The following is a 15,067-nucleotide window of genomic DNA, read 5'->3' as shown; positions in this document are numbered from 1 at the left end:
AGCGTGTCGCGTACGGTATTGTAGCATGGGGGTGTGTAGCCCGGTTGAGCTGCGCTGGCGAAGAGTTGCATCCCTTCACGTTCTCCTTTACTCAGCAGTTCATAGTCCATGTAAATCATTTTAAAAAAATGCCACATCCAGCTCTCTTTTTCTCTCCCTTGTTATGGTTGGGCCTTTGCGTGCAGTGAAGAAACTTTTGAATTCCTCAACAGTTGTTTTCTCTTGTTGCTGCTGCTCCTCCTCTCGCTCTATCAAATACAAATTCACGGACGACACAAAATAAATAAAACTAACCATTAGGCCTACTTGAATGACAAAAATGTGTTGAATATTACGCTATATTTAATTTACACTTTGGTACAAGTTCAATTTGCTAACCTTTTGCTTTCTTCCCTGCGTGTTCACGTAGCACACTTTCATGCTTTCGGGAGATGTGCCTTTTTAGATTCCAAAAGGAATCTTTACTTACTGAAACGATGTCTCCACATTCGTTTTCTTGTACCCCATTTTCATTGTTAGTTAGTTTTTTAATTGTACACCTGTATGATTTCTCGTTTTCTTTTTTGAAGTACTGTTTGAACTCCATTATGAGCAGTTGTGAGCTGAGGTTTGAATGAAAATAGTCTGTTGATGACAGTGCAAGACAGATGGATTCTAAGTCAGGCTTGACTGAGCATGCTTCAGACTCGTGGTGTGAGCGGAGCAAAATTGGAGCGGGAAACCAACGCTCCGTCCTTTTAAAAATGCCGCTCTGCGCTCTGTCCAAGACCTGCCCGCTCGCGCTCCACTCCGCTCACATGCTCTGTGGCGCAGTTAAAACACTAAATTTAAATTTGAAGGAATTTTAGTTTAGACTTTTGTTTAAAGCACATGCAGACAGAACAAATGAATGGAAAAGCAAAGTGAAAATAGCCTGCATTTGATCTAATATTGTATTTAATAAAGTGTGAACGTTAACCAAGTAAATTAATGATTAAGTAGCTAAATTAATAAAACTAATAATTTAGTTTTTAATAAAAGAGGAACTGGATAGGCTACATGGTGCTTTGAAAGAGATCATCCATTTTACTACTTGAACTGGAGGTGCAAAAGTTTGCTAAAATTCTGCAGGTTGATATAGCTGCCTACAGAACTTAAAGATCTCACTCTTTTCATGTTATTTTTTGCTGCATTAAAGATTAAATTGTTCAACTTCTGCTTTTGCACAGGCATGGTGAGGGGGAAATAGGGCAATCAGTTCATAACGCTGCGATACCCTCACGCGGTGCGAGCAAAATTACTGACATGCCAAAAAATTCTTCTGATCGCCTCTTGTTTCCTTCTGTACACTGCATGAAGGCCTCACAAAATAACTGAAAGTCAGCCTATTTTATGTGACAAAGTTAATACTTCCAGTGTCAAACTAACTTTAAGCCACACAAACAATTTTATAAAACCAAGTTTTATTTGGCTTCTGCTCTACAGCACAATCATGAACAGGGGGAGGTGTATGTGGTCTCAAACTGATCACCTGAAAAAGGACAAGAAATTATCTTAAGCATAAAGGCAATTCTACAGAATATTCAGCCAATGAAGAAAGCATACTTGTCTGATAGTAGTCATAAACTTTGATGACTGCTGGCTTGAGATTTTTCACTGCAAGAACCCGTTTCAGTTGTAGTGTGTAAGTAATAGGGAAGCCTTTGAGAACCTGCGAGACAGAAGAGATGAACAGCAGCACATAAATGAAGATGGCAGCAGATATAGGTGATGTACTCACCTCTTTCAGATACACTAGGACACGATCATCTTGAGCATCAACGCGCTCCACGAGTGGGGCAAACGACTGGGGTGGAGACCCAAGCTGAGGAGAAAAGGCCATCATTTACATAGTTAGATCTGAAGGATCTTCCAGCATCTTTGGACTTTCTAAATCTTAAACATACGTACCAGTGATGTGTCAACTGTGAAGCCTGACAGGACTTTAATGTCTACGATAACCATGTTAGTACTTGCTTTTGCACCATTGTATCTTGATGATGCAAGAATAAAGGGTTCAGTCAACATGATCCAGAAATAATCTAGATGATTTTAACAGGCAAATCTGTTCTTACTTCACAGTGAAGTTCAACAGGAGGTTGGCCCCTACCAGTCGGCAGTCTCCCTTTACCTTGGTTTCAACCATCAGCATTCTGGAAACTGTGATCGGTTCTGGGATGTTGTAGAAACATGCAATCTATAATTGCAAAGTAAAACAGAATAAGGATGTGCACAATAGAAAACTGAAAGAGAGGGGATGGATACGGACCTGCACAGGCACACAAGTGGATCCTGATGCTTTAACACTATATTTGCCAGGAACATTCTTTAGTGGCTTCTCCTGATACAGCAGCCTGTTGTCCTTATTCACACTGAAGCTATAAGAGTCTCCTCCTACCACTGAGGACTGTACAGTAACTGTGCTAGAGCCGTCCAACTTGAACACTTGAGCAGCATATACAGACAGGGCATGAAGAGCCACCACAGTGTCCTATTTAAAAAAAACAAAAACAATAAGGATTACAACCTCCTCCTATATGATGGCACTCCTGTTGGGTAGACAGAGGCACCTGGGTGGAGGAGAAGCCGCCATAGGGATTCTGCTGGGTCACCAGCCAGTTGACAATGCGGTTAGCATAGCTCAGAGTAGCTGTTGTGAGAGGCTGAACTGTGAGAACTGCTAGCAGAACGTAAGAGCTGATCTCCACCGCCAGAAGATCACCAGATGTCGTCTGAGACCAATGGAGATTAATGCCTTTTGAGAGGGAGAGAAAGTTGATGCCAAAAGAACCTGAACACCTCAATCAAGAGGCTGGTAAACATTACCTTCAGAAATGGCAAGGTTGTTCAATGTGGTTAGAAGCTGCGAGCGAGAGGTGGTTTCTCCAGCTAGACTAAAGGTGTAGGCCAGCAGAGCCGTGGCATAAGTGTTTCCCAGGTTCCCAACAACAGGTCTCAAGCATGACAGAGCATTCGTAATGATGGGATCCTGAAAACAAAGCAGATATCAGACGAAAGAGGAAAAGATGGTTGTCAAAGAGATCATTCAACTACTGGAAAATTTACCTCGGCAGGGTCACCTAGTTCAAGCAGGGATGCAGCAATGTAGGCAGTCATGGTCACGTTATCGTCAACTCCACCCTAAAACACACCAGTATATTTCTCAGCTTCACAGTCTCAGCCCTTGAGGCCATTATGGAGCATATTCAGTAATGTGACCACCTTCATTTCAGAGTGATAAAGAGTTCCCTGCTGCATGAAACAGCCGTCTGAAGCCCGCTTTCTGATCAACCAGCGCTTTGCAGTCCTCAGGACATTTGGGTCAATGAAGACAAATTTTCTCGCTAGAGCAAAAGATCTCAGGACAAAGGCAGTCAACCTGACCGTGGAGAAGTAGTCACAAAAACTTACACGATGCTGTGCCACAAGAGATTATACATGATCATAGAACAATGAGAAACTCACCATGAATTGGATTCATCATAACCAAAGGTGCTGTATGAACCATCAGTGTGTCTGTAGTTCAGTTGTCCTTGGTACCCTGCTCAGGATGACCAAATAAAAAATAAAAATCTAATATATACTCCTAGAGGAGAACTGAAAGTTCTTGGGATTCCCCCCCCCCGCCGCAAAAAAAAAAAAAAGCCATAATCACCTCTCTGAAGGTAGCCCATGGCAGTCTCTCGGATGGCTGTGGTGAGTTGCCCTGTGACATCCAGGTACTGCATTATATAAATAATGGAAGCAAGACCAGCCATATTCTGCTCTCCACAGCCAGATGGCATTTGCAACAACCTATCTGCATTCTTCAGTGCACGGCCCATCAGGTCTCCTATTGAGGGGGGAATTGAGATATACATCTCGTATTTGAGAAGTGCAAGACATAATTACTTTACCAAGGACTGAAACGGAGCATCTGGTTGATCCCTGGATCACGTTTAATGGAAACTTCAAAGACACGTCTTCAGAAAGAATGTTTCCTATGGACCAAACAGAATGGATCAGCATTGAGCACTGGGTTAATGTTTGGCTGTACAGGGAGAATGTATTGGGGACCCATTGAGTGCAAACTAACCCTTTGGACACAGTAACCAACTCTGAGTGTTTGTCCTTTCAACTCCTTCAGCCTATATATATATATAAAAATAAAAAAAAGAAAAAGAAAAAAAGTTAAAAAATAAATAAATAAAAAAAGAAAAATCCAGAAAGACGTTGACCATACCAGGACAAGTAGATGTTGAGTGGCTACGTTAATCCGTCCTCTTGCTGGCACAGTCACAGCCTCAGTTCCACATAGAGTCTGGGATGGTTCAGCTGAAGCATTGACAGTCACATTGACAGTTCCTGCAGTGACAGACAGGTAGGGATTTAGGATGCAATTTATAGTGAATTTGAATTGCGATCTTGCTCATTTCTCCTCCAAGCATAAACCTTATGATATTTACCCATTGGCTATTAATCCTGAACCAAGTTTGAGTCTCTCAAATTTAGAACATTAATTCATAAGATTAATGCCATTTAAAATTAATTTCTTAAAAAAAGGTAATTTATGCTTGCATGAAAGTGCAATTCAGCCAAGTTACCATTATTGTTTAGCCCTATTTTGAATAACACCTCACAAACATCATTTGAGAGACAGATGGGCCAAAACTCCTAGAGGAGTTTCTATCTCTCTGACAGACTGTTCTACGTTTCTCTTCAGAATTTCCGCTCACCCACTGTCCCCCTGAAGCAAGGTGTCCCTAAGGCATCAGTTCTTGGGCCATTATTATTGATAATCTATATCATACCTCTTGGTGAGATCCTACGCCGTCATGGTTTTAACTATCATTTTTACGCTGACGACATTCAATTATGCACTACCTGTACAGCCACTTTATCATTCACAACTGACAAAATCTCTGCTTGTGTACATGAAATAAAACATTGGCTTCATTCAAATTTTCTAAAACTCAACATGGACAAAACTGAGATTATTTTCACTGGACCTTCATCACTCACTAATAAAATTCCCACCAACTTCACCTGTGAGACTGCTGGCACTCTTATCAAACCATCTACTACTGTTAAAAATCTTGGTGTAATTTTTGATTCCTCTTTATCTTTCCACTCTCACATTAATTCCGTCACCAAATTAGCATTCTTTCATCTACGTCGCATCGCTCAGCTGTGTCCCTTTATCAGTATCTCTGATGCTGAAACTCATCCATGCGTTTGTCACATCACATCTTGATTACTGCAATGCACGTTTCATTGGCCTACCAGCTAGCTCCATTTCTAAATTACAATATATTCAGAACTCTGCTGCCAGACTACTCACCCACACCAAACGTTCTGCTCATATTTCCCCAATTCTGCATGACCTTCACTGGCTTCCTGTGTCTTACCGTATTAAATTCAAAATTCTTCTTCTCACTTTTAAGTCTCTGCACGGCCTTGCTCCCCCTTACCTCTGTAACTTGCTTCTCCCTTTCAACCCTACGATCTGCTGATTCCAACTCTCGTTGTCCCTCGGCATCGCCTTGCTTCAATGGGGGGCAGATCATTCAGTGTAATAGCACCCAAATTATGGAACTCTCTACCCCGATCACTCCGTTTTGTTGCCACTATCTCGGATTTCAAATCCATGCTCAAAACACACCTCTTTTCTGAATGGTATAGGTCTTAGAATCTTTTTTCTTTCTTTTTTTTCTCCACTCCGATTTCTCAATTATTGTACCTGCACTCTCAATTGCCTACTGTTGTTCTGTCTACACTGTTTGTCAATTGGCTTTATTGTTGTTTGTTTATTGTAAAGTGTCCTTGAGCTCTGGAAAGGCGCTATATATTATTATTATTATTATTATTATTATTATTATTATTAAAACTGACCAAGAACAGAAGCTGTGAAAACCCATTTAAAGGTTCTCCCATTGGCACAAAGACAGGACGAATATGGATCCTTCCATGGTTTCAGAGTGAAGGCTGAGGACTGAGCTGGAGTTACTTGAACCTGCCAAACAACGAAAGCACATTAGGCAAAGACACCGAGCTCTATACAGATCCATTATAAATAAGACAGACCATGATGCACGTGGCTAGATAGTTGAAGACCGTGGCTTTCAGCTCAAAAGACTCCCCCCGGATGATGGAGTACGGCAGGGAGAGCTCCAAGAAGAAGGGCTTGAAGACAGTTAGCGAAGCCCGAGGAGCCAGACCGAAACCGGTCGAGGACAGGCAGAACGCCTCTGTCTCCCATGTGGTGATGGTGTCAGGAACCGTGAGAGGAACTTGTGTGGATCCAGATTTTCTGAAGGAAAGATGAGCCATCAGGGGTGCTTCTCAATATCCCTTCTTGTATCCTTGCTCCTCCATCCTATGACCCTGAAACCGGTCGAGCTCAACCATTTATGACATTAACTCTAACTGCCCCATCATGAGTTGAGGAGCCATGGAGGCTTCCTGAGTCATGAGTGATGATACAACTGTGTATTATTTGAAGTGTTTTAGCGCCCAAAATGCGACTCACTTAAACTGGCAAGATTTGAAGGGGAGAAATTTGTATCATCAAGTACACATGGCAAATTACAACTGTAGTAGGGGAAAGTTAATTATAGCAAAACAAACAGTAATACTATATAAGAGCAATTAACACCATTTCCCACTAACGGTTTAAAAGTTGCTAGCCACCACCAGGGCTATTAAACAGTCACAAATGTAATAGATGTTCATAAAACTAAATATTCTATGAGCTGATCATGCAAAATATCAAGAGCTGAGCCTCTTGATAAATAGACAGTCCATCAAAACCCCTAATGGGTCCTGGCGCCACATTTCATTTAGTAACATTAGATAGGTTTGACTTATTTGCAGTTAAATGTTAATGATCACATTTTACAAATGCATTGGTTTATACGTAGCGATTGTTTTACGGGGTCTTCCTCACGTGTGATCATGAGATTCAGCACCCATTCAAATGCGTAATAGCTTAAAGCGCAATCCCTCCTGGGGGGGGGGGGGGGGGGGGGGGCTGAAAAATGACATGTTAACGAATCCTGATGTGCAAGCCAAATCTAGCAGTGTAGATGCATTAATTGATGGTGCTTTGCAGGGATGTTTTAGGGAGCGAGAATATCATGTCACTCTATTCAAGTCCTTCATCCTAACTTCTTTCTTGCATCCTTCCCGCATATCCTGAAGGGGGTGGAGCGAAGATAATAGGAAACTGATGCACAGATAAGAATTAAAGCACCCCAGAAGGTATTAAAGAGGTAACAATTGTGGTAAGGGCCTTTACATAGGCCAACTGCTGAAATCAAGATGTGTCACTAACCCCACTTTAATCAGTTGCCAGATCCACGTTTCTGGAAAGTAAGTCCCGATTGTCACATCATAGGCAGAGTTGCTCTCATATCCACTTTGCAGAGAAGCAGCCGTTGAATCCGCTTTAAAGGGATGAAAATATGCTGAAATAAAAGACTAGAAGCCATTTCCTTTTGCATGCACGAGTTGAAGTTACAAAGGACCTCAACCATCTGTCTTGATGCATTTATAAAAACAAACCTGCAACAACTTGATCAAAATAAACCTCAAATTCACCAAGTCATACAAAAAGAATCATGCAAAGAATGGTAAACCTACGTCTATGGCGGCACTCAGGTTGTCGTACATTAAGGTTTGTTGCAAGCTTTATCCCCACACTCTGTCAGTGACAAAAGGAAATTGAATACTACATGGGTGCTTCATTTCAGTGACTACAGGGTCATGATTGGTTTTCTACCTGGAAAAATGTATAGGCATGTTGTGCACGAAAAGCTTGACTGGGTAGAACACTAAGACACTCCTCTTCATCCTCCGTTCCGTATGGATAATCTGACAGCAATCGCACCGGGAGCATGTTGAACACCTGGGTCCATGGAACAATACGGTGTTGGTGTGTCACATGGTTCAGGAAAACTAATTGCACTAAAATGGTCTGTTACAGTCACACAAGTTAATAAAAGTTAAGGCTTTAAAAGGTAACCGCCATATAATGGTATAAATTTGCCTGACTAATCCATCAGCCGGACTTCAATCCAAAAGTTGAAACTGGATTTAAAAGCAAGTCCAACAGGAAAACTGAACAAACGGTATATGGGTACCATTTCTGCACTCAGGCGTCTTCCTGTCTCCATGATCTGGATGCTCCGATCTACAGCACTGATACCACACAGAGATCCTGCTTGAGCAGAGACAGTCAGAACATTTCTCTCAGCAGGAACGGCTGTAGCAGGAGAGAACTGTAGAGACACCTGAAACAAGGAAGAACACACTGTAGGACATCATTCCCCACTCGCAGCCAAGAGATGCTACTGCACATCATACCTTGTTTTGAAAACACATGTCGGTGTAAAGAGTTTCTGTACCAACAACTACACGCCCACTGGGCAAAACACAGTAGGCCAGAATCTGCGCCGCTGGAGTCATATCCACACCGACAGACAGCTGGAACGACACAGAGCCGCTCGTGACGGTATTAGAAGCCCTTGCGGTGACCGTCTGAAATCCATGGAGAACAATCACTCCTCTGGACAAGACCTGAAAAAAAAAAGTGCCAGGTCAAAGCAAAATAAATAATAATAATAATAATAATAATAATAAATACATTTAGTCACCATATAAATAATGTCTGCCTTGTAGTAGCCAGTTTCACCAACAAAAGAATAATTCACGGTCACTGGAAAGGTAGCACCACATTTTTGCAGCTGAAGCACCACTATAGTCAGTTCACTGAATGTTGGGCTGTCAGGAGTTGCAGGTTTGAGAAGCTTTAGTACCCTCGGATCCGTACTGAAGTATGGCGAGTAGTAATCATAATTAGGTGCTGTGCTTGCACTTGCCTGGGGAATAAGGAATGGTATTGATTTGCTGTGAGAGTAGTTGTCACTTAAAATGAGCAAAGGACAAATCATACCACCAGATAGAGATGAGCCTCAGGCTCAAAATTAGTAGTGTTGAGGGAGAACGGGGCCAGTCCCTTCTGGTTTGTGGTAAGATTTAGCAGCAGCTTATTGGGCCAGCTGTTACCACCCATGAGATACACCTCTTTGTTTGTAATTGGAGTCCCATTGAAAAATGACGCCAAGATCTTTAGGAGAAAACAAAAGGCTAGGAACCAGTGTGTAGGCTATTGTAATGTGATGAACTTTTACTTGCCGTGCCAGCGATCGTTGATCCAGTTCTAAAAGACTCTGGGAGGTCCACGAATGTGATCTTCCCAACTTCAAATGACATGAACGCCTTTGTGGAGTTTGACACAAGTATATCTGGGAAGAAAAAAAAATAAAAGTACAAAGATAAAAATGAAAGAAAAAAAAAAGACAAAAAAGGAAAAAAAGTTACTTGTTCAAATCAGCCATAAGCTCACCCGTTTCCTCCTCAGTGATGTTAGAGTTAACAGAAAATATATTGGTCATGCTATCCTCAAATTTGGTGTCAAAAAGCACTGATGTACTGAAGGTAAGGGAGGCACAGCCAGTGGCATTCATCTGGTTGCAGAAAGACATTATAAAGTCAAGCAGAAGAAAAAGGAAAAATCTTGCTCTGTACGGCAGTGGTCACACCTTTATAGTTTTATTCAGGCAGGGACGGGTCAAATCAGTAACCACAACGTATGCATGCGGCTCACGGCACACTTCCACTAGTGCCTGACCAGATACAGGTTGGCCATAAGTGTATCTGGAAATGAGTTACAAGGAATGAGATCAAGAACCAACCACTAGATGAGAAAAGAGCTTTACTCACTTTGCACAAACCTCAACTTTCAGTCCAACATCTAGAACGTTGTATGTCTCTGGCACATTTATAGTAACAGCAAACTTGGGTAAAACTAGACCAGAAACACTGCTTCATTAGGACCTCAAGTTTTGAGTCATATTTTTGCACTCACACAATGACTTACCATATTTTTTCTTCACCTCAAACCCTTGGATGTTCATTTGTTTACCAATAAAAGCCTTTATCATGTACATTCCTATCTGAGCCTCTGGGTTTAACTCATGAGAAAGCTGCAAGATCCATCCCGTTGAGGAAACATTTGTCCACTGACCAATGCGGTTATTAGCATTATCCTATTGGGGGGGGGGGGGGGGGGGAAGAGGAGGAATAAATCTTCTATAAATAGCTCAGAAAAAGAAACTTCAAATCAAAAACCATGCAGAAATAAAGCAGTGCAGCATTTATTGAAAGACTTGCTCTGGATCACTCACCTCCACTACCACCAGACTGTACTGCAAGAAAAATAGTAATATTAAACATATGCTGATGAAACTTCAGGGTCACCATTCCCACATCAACTTACACCATTTAAAAACCATGGCTATGACAGACACACTTACCATTTGATCAAGGGGAACTAATTTGGCAGTCATGGTCACAACTCTGAAATTCACTGCAAAAGGGAAACAAACTCACGGCCATTAAAAAAATGCAATTGAAAGTGTAGAATGTCCATTACTCTTCTAATAGTCAACCAAGTGGGATTCACAGCTCACCTATTTGTCCTGGATTGTAGATGGGTTTGTCTGTTTGGATGAAGGTCAAAGGTCGGTAAGATCTGAACATGACCTTCCGCTCTTCGGTCATTTTGAAGACCCTTCCCTGGACTTCCACCTTCAGCTTCTGCACAGATTCTCCATCCACTCGAGGAGCCTGTGGAGAAACAGGTTAACAAAAAACAGACCAAAGTGCTGCATGTGCCACACAATGACAAACCTTGAAACTAAAACAGCGGTGAAACTCTGTTGAAGATTTCTGCTGCACAAGTTGAATCGCCCCATTTTTGTCATCAAGTAGAGAAACAGTCATTGTGAGACTCTCATTGGGTTTTAAAAGACTAGCACACAATTTGACATCAGAGCTGGACTCAATCAGTGCAGGAAATGTCACCAAGAAGGCTCTGTTGAAAACAGTTAAACAGTCTGTATCATGAATCAGATCAAAACATTCAAGTGTATACTTAAATATAAAAACCTCACAGAAGTGTTTGCCATAATTGTTCTTCTAGATCAGGGTTGTCCAATCCTGCTTCTGGCCACTGTCCTGCAGAGTTTAGCTTCAACCCCAGTTAAACACACCTGTACCAGCTAATCAAGGTCTTAGGCATACTAGATACTTCCAGACAGGTGTGTTGAGGCAAGTTGGAGCTAAAATCTACAGGACAGTGGCCCTCCAAGACCAACTTTGGACACCCTTGTTCTAGACACTAAGAACACATTACTTTACCTAGAAATACAAACTTTCAGGTTAAAACAAACTGGACATATACAGTTTTCTTTAAAGGCCATTTACTTACGGCCCTGCTCTCTGGCCCTCAACAGCAAAGATGAAAAGAGCTAAAATAAGCCCTTTCCAAACACAAAGAACGTCTATCACAGCCATTAGGAAGAATCATCCAATACTAGAACGAATATCTAATTTGCAGGTTCTTGTGAGCAGCTGCACTGATATTTAAACCACTCTTAATTGTCAGGAGGAATTCATTAAGCTCGGTAATTTCAATGATTACCCTCTAACCTGGAATTAATTTTGTCTGTTTATTGCGCTGCCTTTATTATGCGTGTTTTGTGTTTTGATCGGCTGTTTTCACATCATTCTGAATGTGTTTTGGTCGGTTTCCTGTAGCTCAACCAGTAGAGCATTGCACTAGCAATGCCAAGATCATGGGTTCGATTCTTGGGGAAAGCAAGAACTGACAATGATGTAAAAGTGTGTGCCTTAAATGCAATGTAAGTTGCTTTGGATAAAAGCGTCTGCCAAATGCATAAATGTAAATGCCTTCAGGTGCTCTCGGAATTATTGCAAATATGAGTTTCCTAGGTAAAAATTGCACATGAATGCCCTCACATTTTGAAACTTGAATGCAATGATTTCATAATCACGACTTCAGAAGTCGGAATTATCAAATTTCCGATGGCATGTGTAGGCAGCATTACTCCATCTGTACTTCCACTCCACTTTAAGACACGCACTTGCAAACTTCCCTAAGCACTTCCCCTCGGCGGAATCCCTGCCATCATTTTGAAGTGTGTTCCACTTCGTGAAGTGGACAAGGGAAGTTTATATGGACAGACCCTTGTTCCCTCGACTACATATGTACACTTCAGGCATCTTCATATACCACAATGCAACGCGATTGTGACGTCACCGCATATTGCGTTTAATTTACCCCACCACAAACAACTCTACGATATTTTAAATCTTTTTATTTTATTTATATTTTTTAAAAACATTTAAAACATTTAAAACAATCAAAATACACCTATATACATATAGAATGTTGCATTAAACAATTTTGTAAAGGAAAAAATAAAATATAGCTGCAAGCAGCCATTATCGGGGCCAAGCGCAAAGAAGAAGACAAGACATGCCAGCATGGCTGGAAGTCTCAAGCCAACTGCAACAATGAGCCATTAAGGACCTATTAAGTTGATTTTAGGCAAAATAGCAGTCAAATTTTAAATACAGTCAATAATAATGGTTTAATGGTTTATCACTTTCGACCAATAGGTGTCACTGTTACGAAACTGATGTGGTTTAGTCAGATTGAGATGACAATGACACATGCAAAGTTTGGTGTCAATATGTCAAAGCATTGCAGAGATACAGCCTCAAGAGTAATTTTTGCATCATGGCTCAACTCTGTTGCAGTGGTATATGAAAACTGTTTTGTCTATCAATCCGAAATCCATAAGTATTTGTCAGCATGGTCTGAAGACGATACGGATCAATTTTGGTGAAAATCGGACAAACGGTCTAGGATGAGTTTGAAAAAGTAGATTTTTAACAAATAACAAGATGGAGCACAGATATGTTTGCAAAATATGGCAAAATTGGTATCTATCTTCTCGGCATGAGCCAATGAATGTATTATGACCAGTCTCATTACAATAGGCTAATTTAATCAAAAGTTATTAGCATTTTTGTACATTTTATTACAACTTTTGACCACAAGGTGGCGCTGCCCCGAAACTTTTTGAATATCTTCGGGACATTGAGCGGAAGACACATACCGAGTTTTGTAATGATACACTAGTGCATTCTTAAATTATAGCATTAGCATTTTAAACCGTAATACTGCATTGAAGTCAATGGGAATTTCATGTTTTGTTTTATTATAGCGCCACCAAGAGGCACAATCCCACCAATTTTTTTATGTGTCCTCGTAGTGAGCCCATACATATGTGTGTCAAGTTTGGTGAAAATATTTCATTTTGTTTTGGAGTTATAGACATTTATATGAAAAAACACGTAAAAAATGACTGACACCTGACTTTGATTGGATTTTACTACCCCTTACTATCAATATTTTGAGATTTGGGCATTAGCATGTAGCTATCGACCTATGTTTCCGAACTTCTGAGGCTGGTTTCGTCTCGATCGGACTAGCGGTTTCGAAGATATCAGCAAATGTTTTTTAAGCACTAAATTACAACTCTACGCAAACCATATGCCGAAACCTGGCAAGTCTGGTATCGTTGGAGTCGGCAAGGATTCAGGAGACCAAAAAACACACTCCCATCAAAATATGTCAACCACACCCAAAGTTATAAGCGTTTGAAAAAAAAAATTCTCCACTAGGTGGCGCTGTTTCGAAACTTCTCAGGCTACTTCAGGGCATCGTGGTGATGACCCATACCAAGTTTCATAACAATCTGTTCATGCGTTCATAAAATACAGCATTTTTGCACATAATTCAAAATGGCCGACATCCAAAATGGCCGACATGGTAAAATTGGATATCAGTCGACTCGGCATGACGCCCTGAATCTAATGAGACCAATTTTATGATTTTTGGATAAACGGTTCAGAAGTTATAAGCCAAAATAGGCATTTTTCGTATCTCCGGACAGGTAGGTGGCGCTGCGCCGAAACGCTGCATGTTGCTTCAAGTCATGCTTGTGATGACATGTACCAAGGTTGGTTTGAATACGATAAAGCGTTGCGGAGATATAGCCTTTAGTGTGTTTTTGCAACCTCCACGTAAAATTTGTTTGTGCGTTTATTGAAAACGATTGGACGAATCAACTTGAATTCCATAACTTTTTGTCAACATGCTCTGAAGATGATCTGTTTCAATTTTCGTGAAAATCGGAGCAACGGCCTAGGAGGAGTTCGAAAAAGTAGGTTTTTCAGAAAATTCAAAATGGCGGGAAAATTTGCATACCGGAAAATGACATCATAGGGTGAAATCGAATCGGCTTGAGCCAAGGAATCCGATGAAAAAAGAATTTTGTTTCTAGCCCTTAGGGGTCAAAAGTTATAAGCATAAATATGAGTGAAACTTTGGACAGGTGGTGGCGCTAGAGGGATTGAGTTAGAGGCACCAAATTTGCTATAGTGACAGCTCAGACTGGCCTCTATGAGTGTGCCAAATTTCACAACTTTTTACCATACGGTTCTATGGGCTGCCAGAGACTCCTATGGCGGAAGAAGAAGAAGAAGAAGCAGAATAATAATAATAGGAACACTAACGATTTCAATAGGTGCCTCCGCACCTTCGGTGCTTGGCCCCTAATAATAATAAAATAAATAATAACGGCATTCTTCTTCTAAATAACAATAAGCCTCATTAATAATAAAAATCATAAATATAGCTGCAAGCAGCCATTATCGGGGCCAAGCGCAAAGAAGAAGACAAGACATGCCAGCATGGCTGGAAGTCTCAAGCCAACTGCAACAATGAGCCATTAAGGACCTATTAAGTTGATTTTAGGCAAAATAGCAGTCAAATTTTAAATACAGTCAATAATAATGGTTTAATGGTTTATCACTTTCGACCAATAGGTGTCACTGTTACGAAACTGATGTGGTTTAGTCAGATTGAGATGACAATGACACATGCAAAGTTTGGTGTCAATATGTCAAAGCATTGCAGAGATACAGCCTCAAGAGTAATTTTTGCATCATGGCTCAACTCTGTTGCAGTGGTATATGAAAACTGTTTTGTCTATCAATCCGAAATCCATAACTATTTGTCAGCATGGTCTGAAGACGATACGGATCAATTTTGGTGAAAATCGGACAAACGGTC

At 40.9% G+C, this 15,067-nt stretch overlaps 1 protein-coding gene across 1 annotated transcript; it reads right to left on the bottom strand.

The window, feature by feature from the left end:
* Positions 1 to 1,422: 1,422 nt before the first annotated feature.
* Positions 1,423 to 11,452, bottom strand: LOC137065785 (alpha-2-macroglobulin-like protein 1). The gene is made up of 34 exons (XM_067437313.1): positions 11,330 to 11,452; positions 10,750 to 10,933; positions 10,530 to 10,686; positions 10,374 to 10,426; positions 10,245 to 10,265; positions 9,938 to 10,106; positions 9,781 to 9,865; positions 9,600 to 9,714; positions 9,404 to 9,524; positions 9,193 to 9,302; positions 8,951 to 9,124; positions 8,652 to 8,876; positions 8,362 to 8,574; positions 8,139 to 8,288; positions 7,778 to 7,903; positions 7,639 to 7,699; positions 7,331 to 7,442; positions 6,082 to 6,307; positions 5,890 to 6,010; positions 4,241 to 4,362; positions 4,094 to 4,145; positions 3,915 to 3,998; positions 3,674 to 3,850; positions 3,484 to 3,559; positions 3,241 to 3,397; positions 3,085 to 3,159; positions 2,845 to 3,007; positions 2,589 to 2,773; positions 2,288 to 2,509; positions 2,094 to 2,215; positions 1,930 to 2,011; positions 1,760 to 1,843; positions 1,585 to 1,690; positions 1,423 to 1,510 (listed from the first exon to the last, which is right to left on the bottom strand). Exons 1-34 carry the CDS (start codon positions 11,413 to 11,415, stop codon positions 1,470 to 1,472), a joined length of 4,257 nt encoding a protein of 1,418 aa, XP_067293414.1. The 5' UTR covers positions 11,416 to 11,452; the 3' UTR covers positions 1,423 to 1,469.
* Positions 11,453 to 15,067: the final 3,615 nt, after the last annotated feature.

This window comes from Pseudorasbora parva, unplaced genomic scaffold (genome assembly GCF_024679245.1).
Source record: "Pseudorasbora parva isolate DD20220531a unplaced genomic scaffold, ASM2467924v1 scaffold_31, whole genome shotgun sequence".
In the NCBI taxonomy this organism is placed as follows: Eukaryota; Metazoa; Chordata; class Actinopteri; order Cypriniformes; family Gobionidae; genus Pseudorasbora; species Pseudorasbora parva.
Note: the sequence above shows the minus strand (reverse complement) of the source record. Positions and strands in the feature narration are given on the sequence as shown.

Excerpts from the sequence above, each read along its gene's own strand:
- LOC137065785 (XM_067437313.1), bottom strand. The coding sequence starts at position 11,415 with ATGGCTGTGATAGACGTTCTTTGTGTTTGGAAAGGGCTTATTTTAGCT. Across the intron at positions 7,700-7,777 it reads ATGCCTATACATTTTTCCAG|AGTGTGGGGATAAAGCTTGC; the intron begins GTAGAAAACCAA and ends TGTCACTGACAG. Across the intron at positions 4,146-4,240 it reads CTCAACATCTACTTGTCCTG|GCTGAAGGAGTTGAAAGGAC; the intron begins GTATGGTCAACG and ends ATATATATATAG.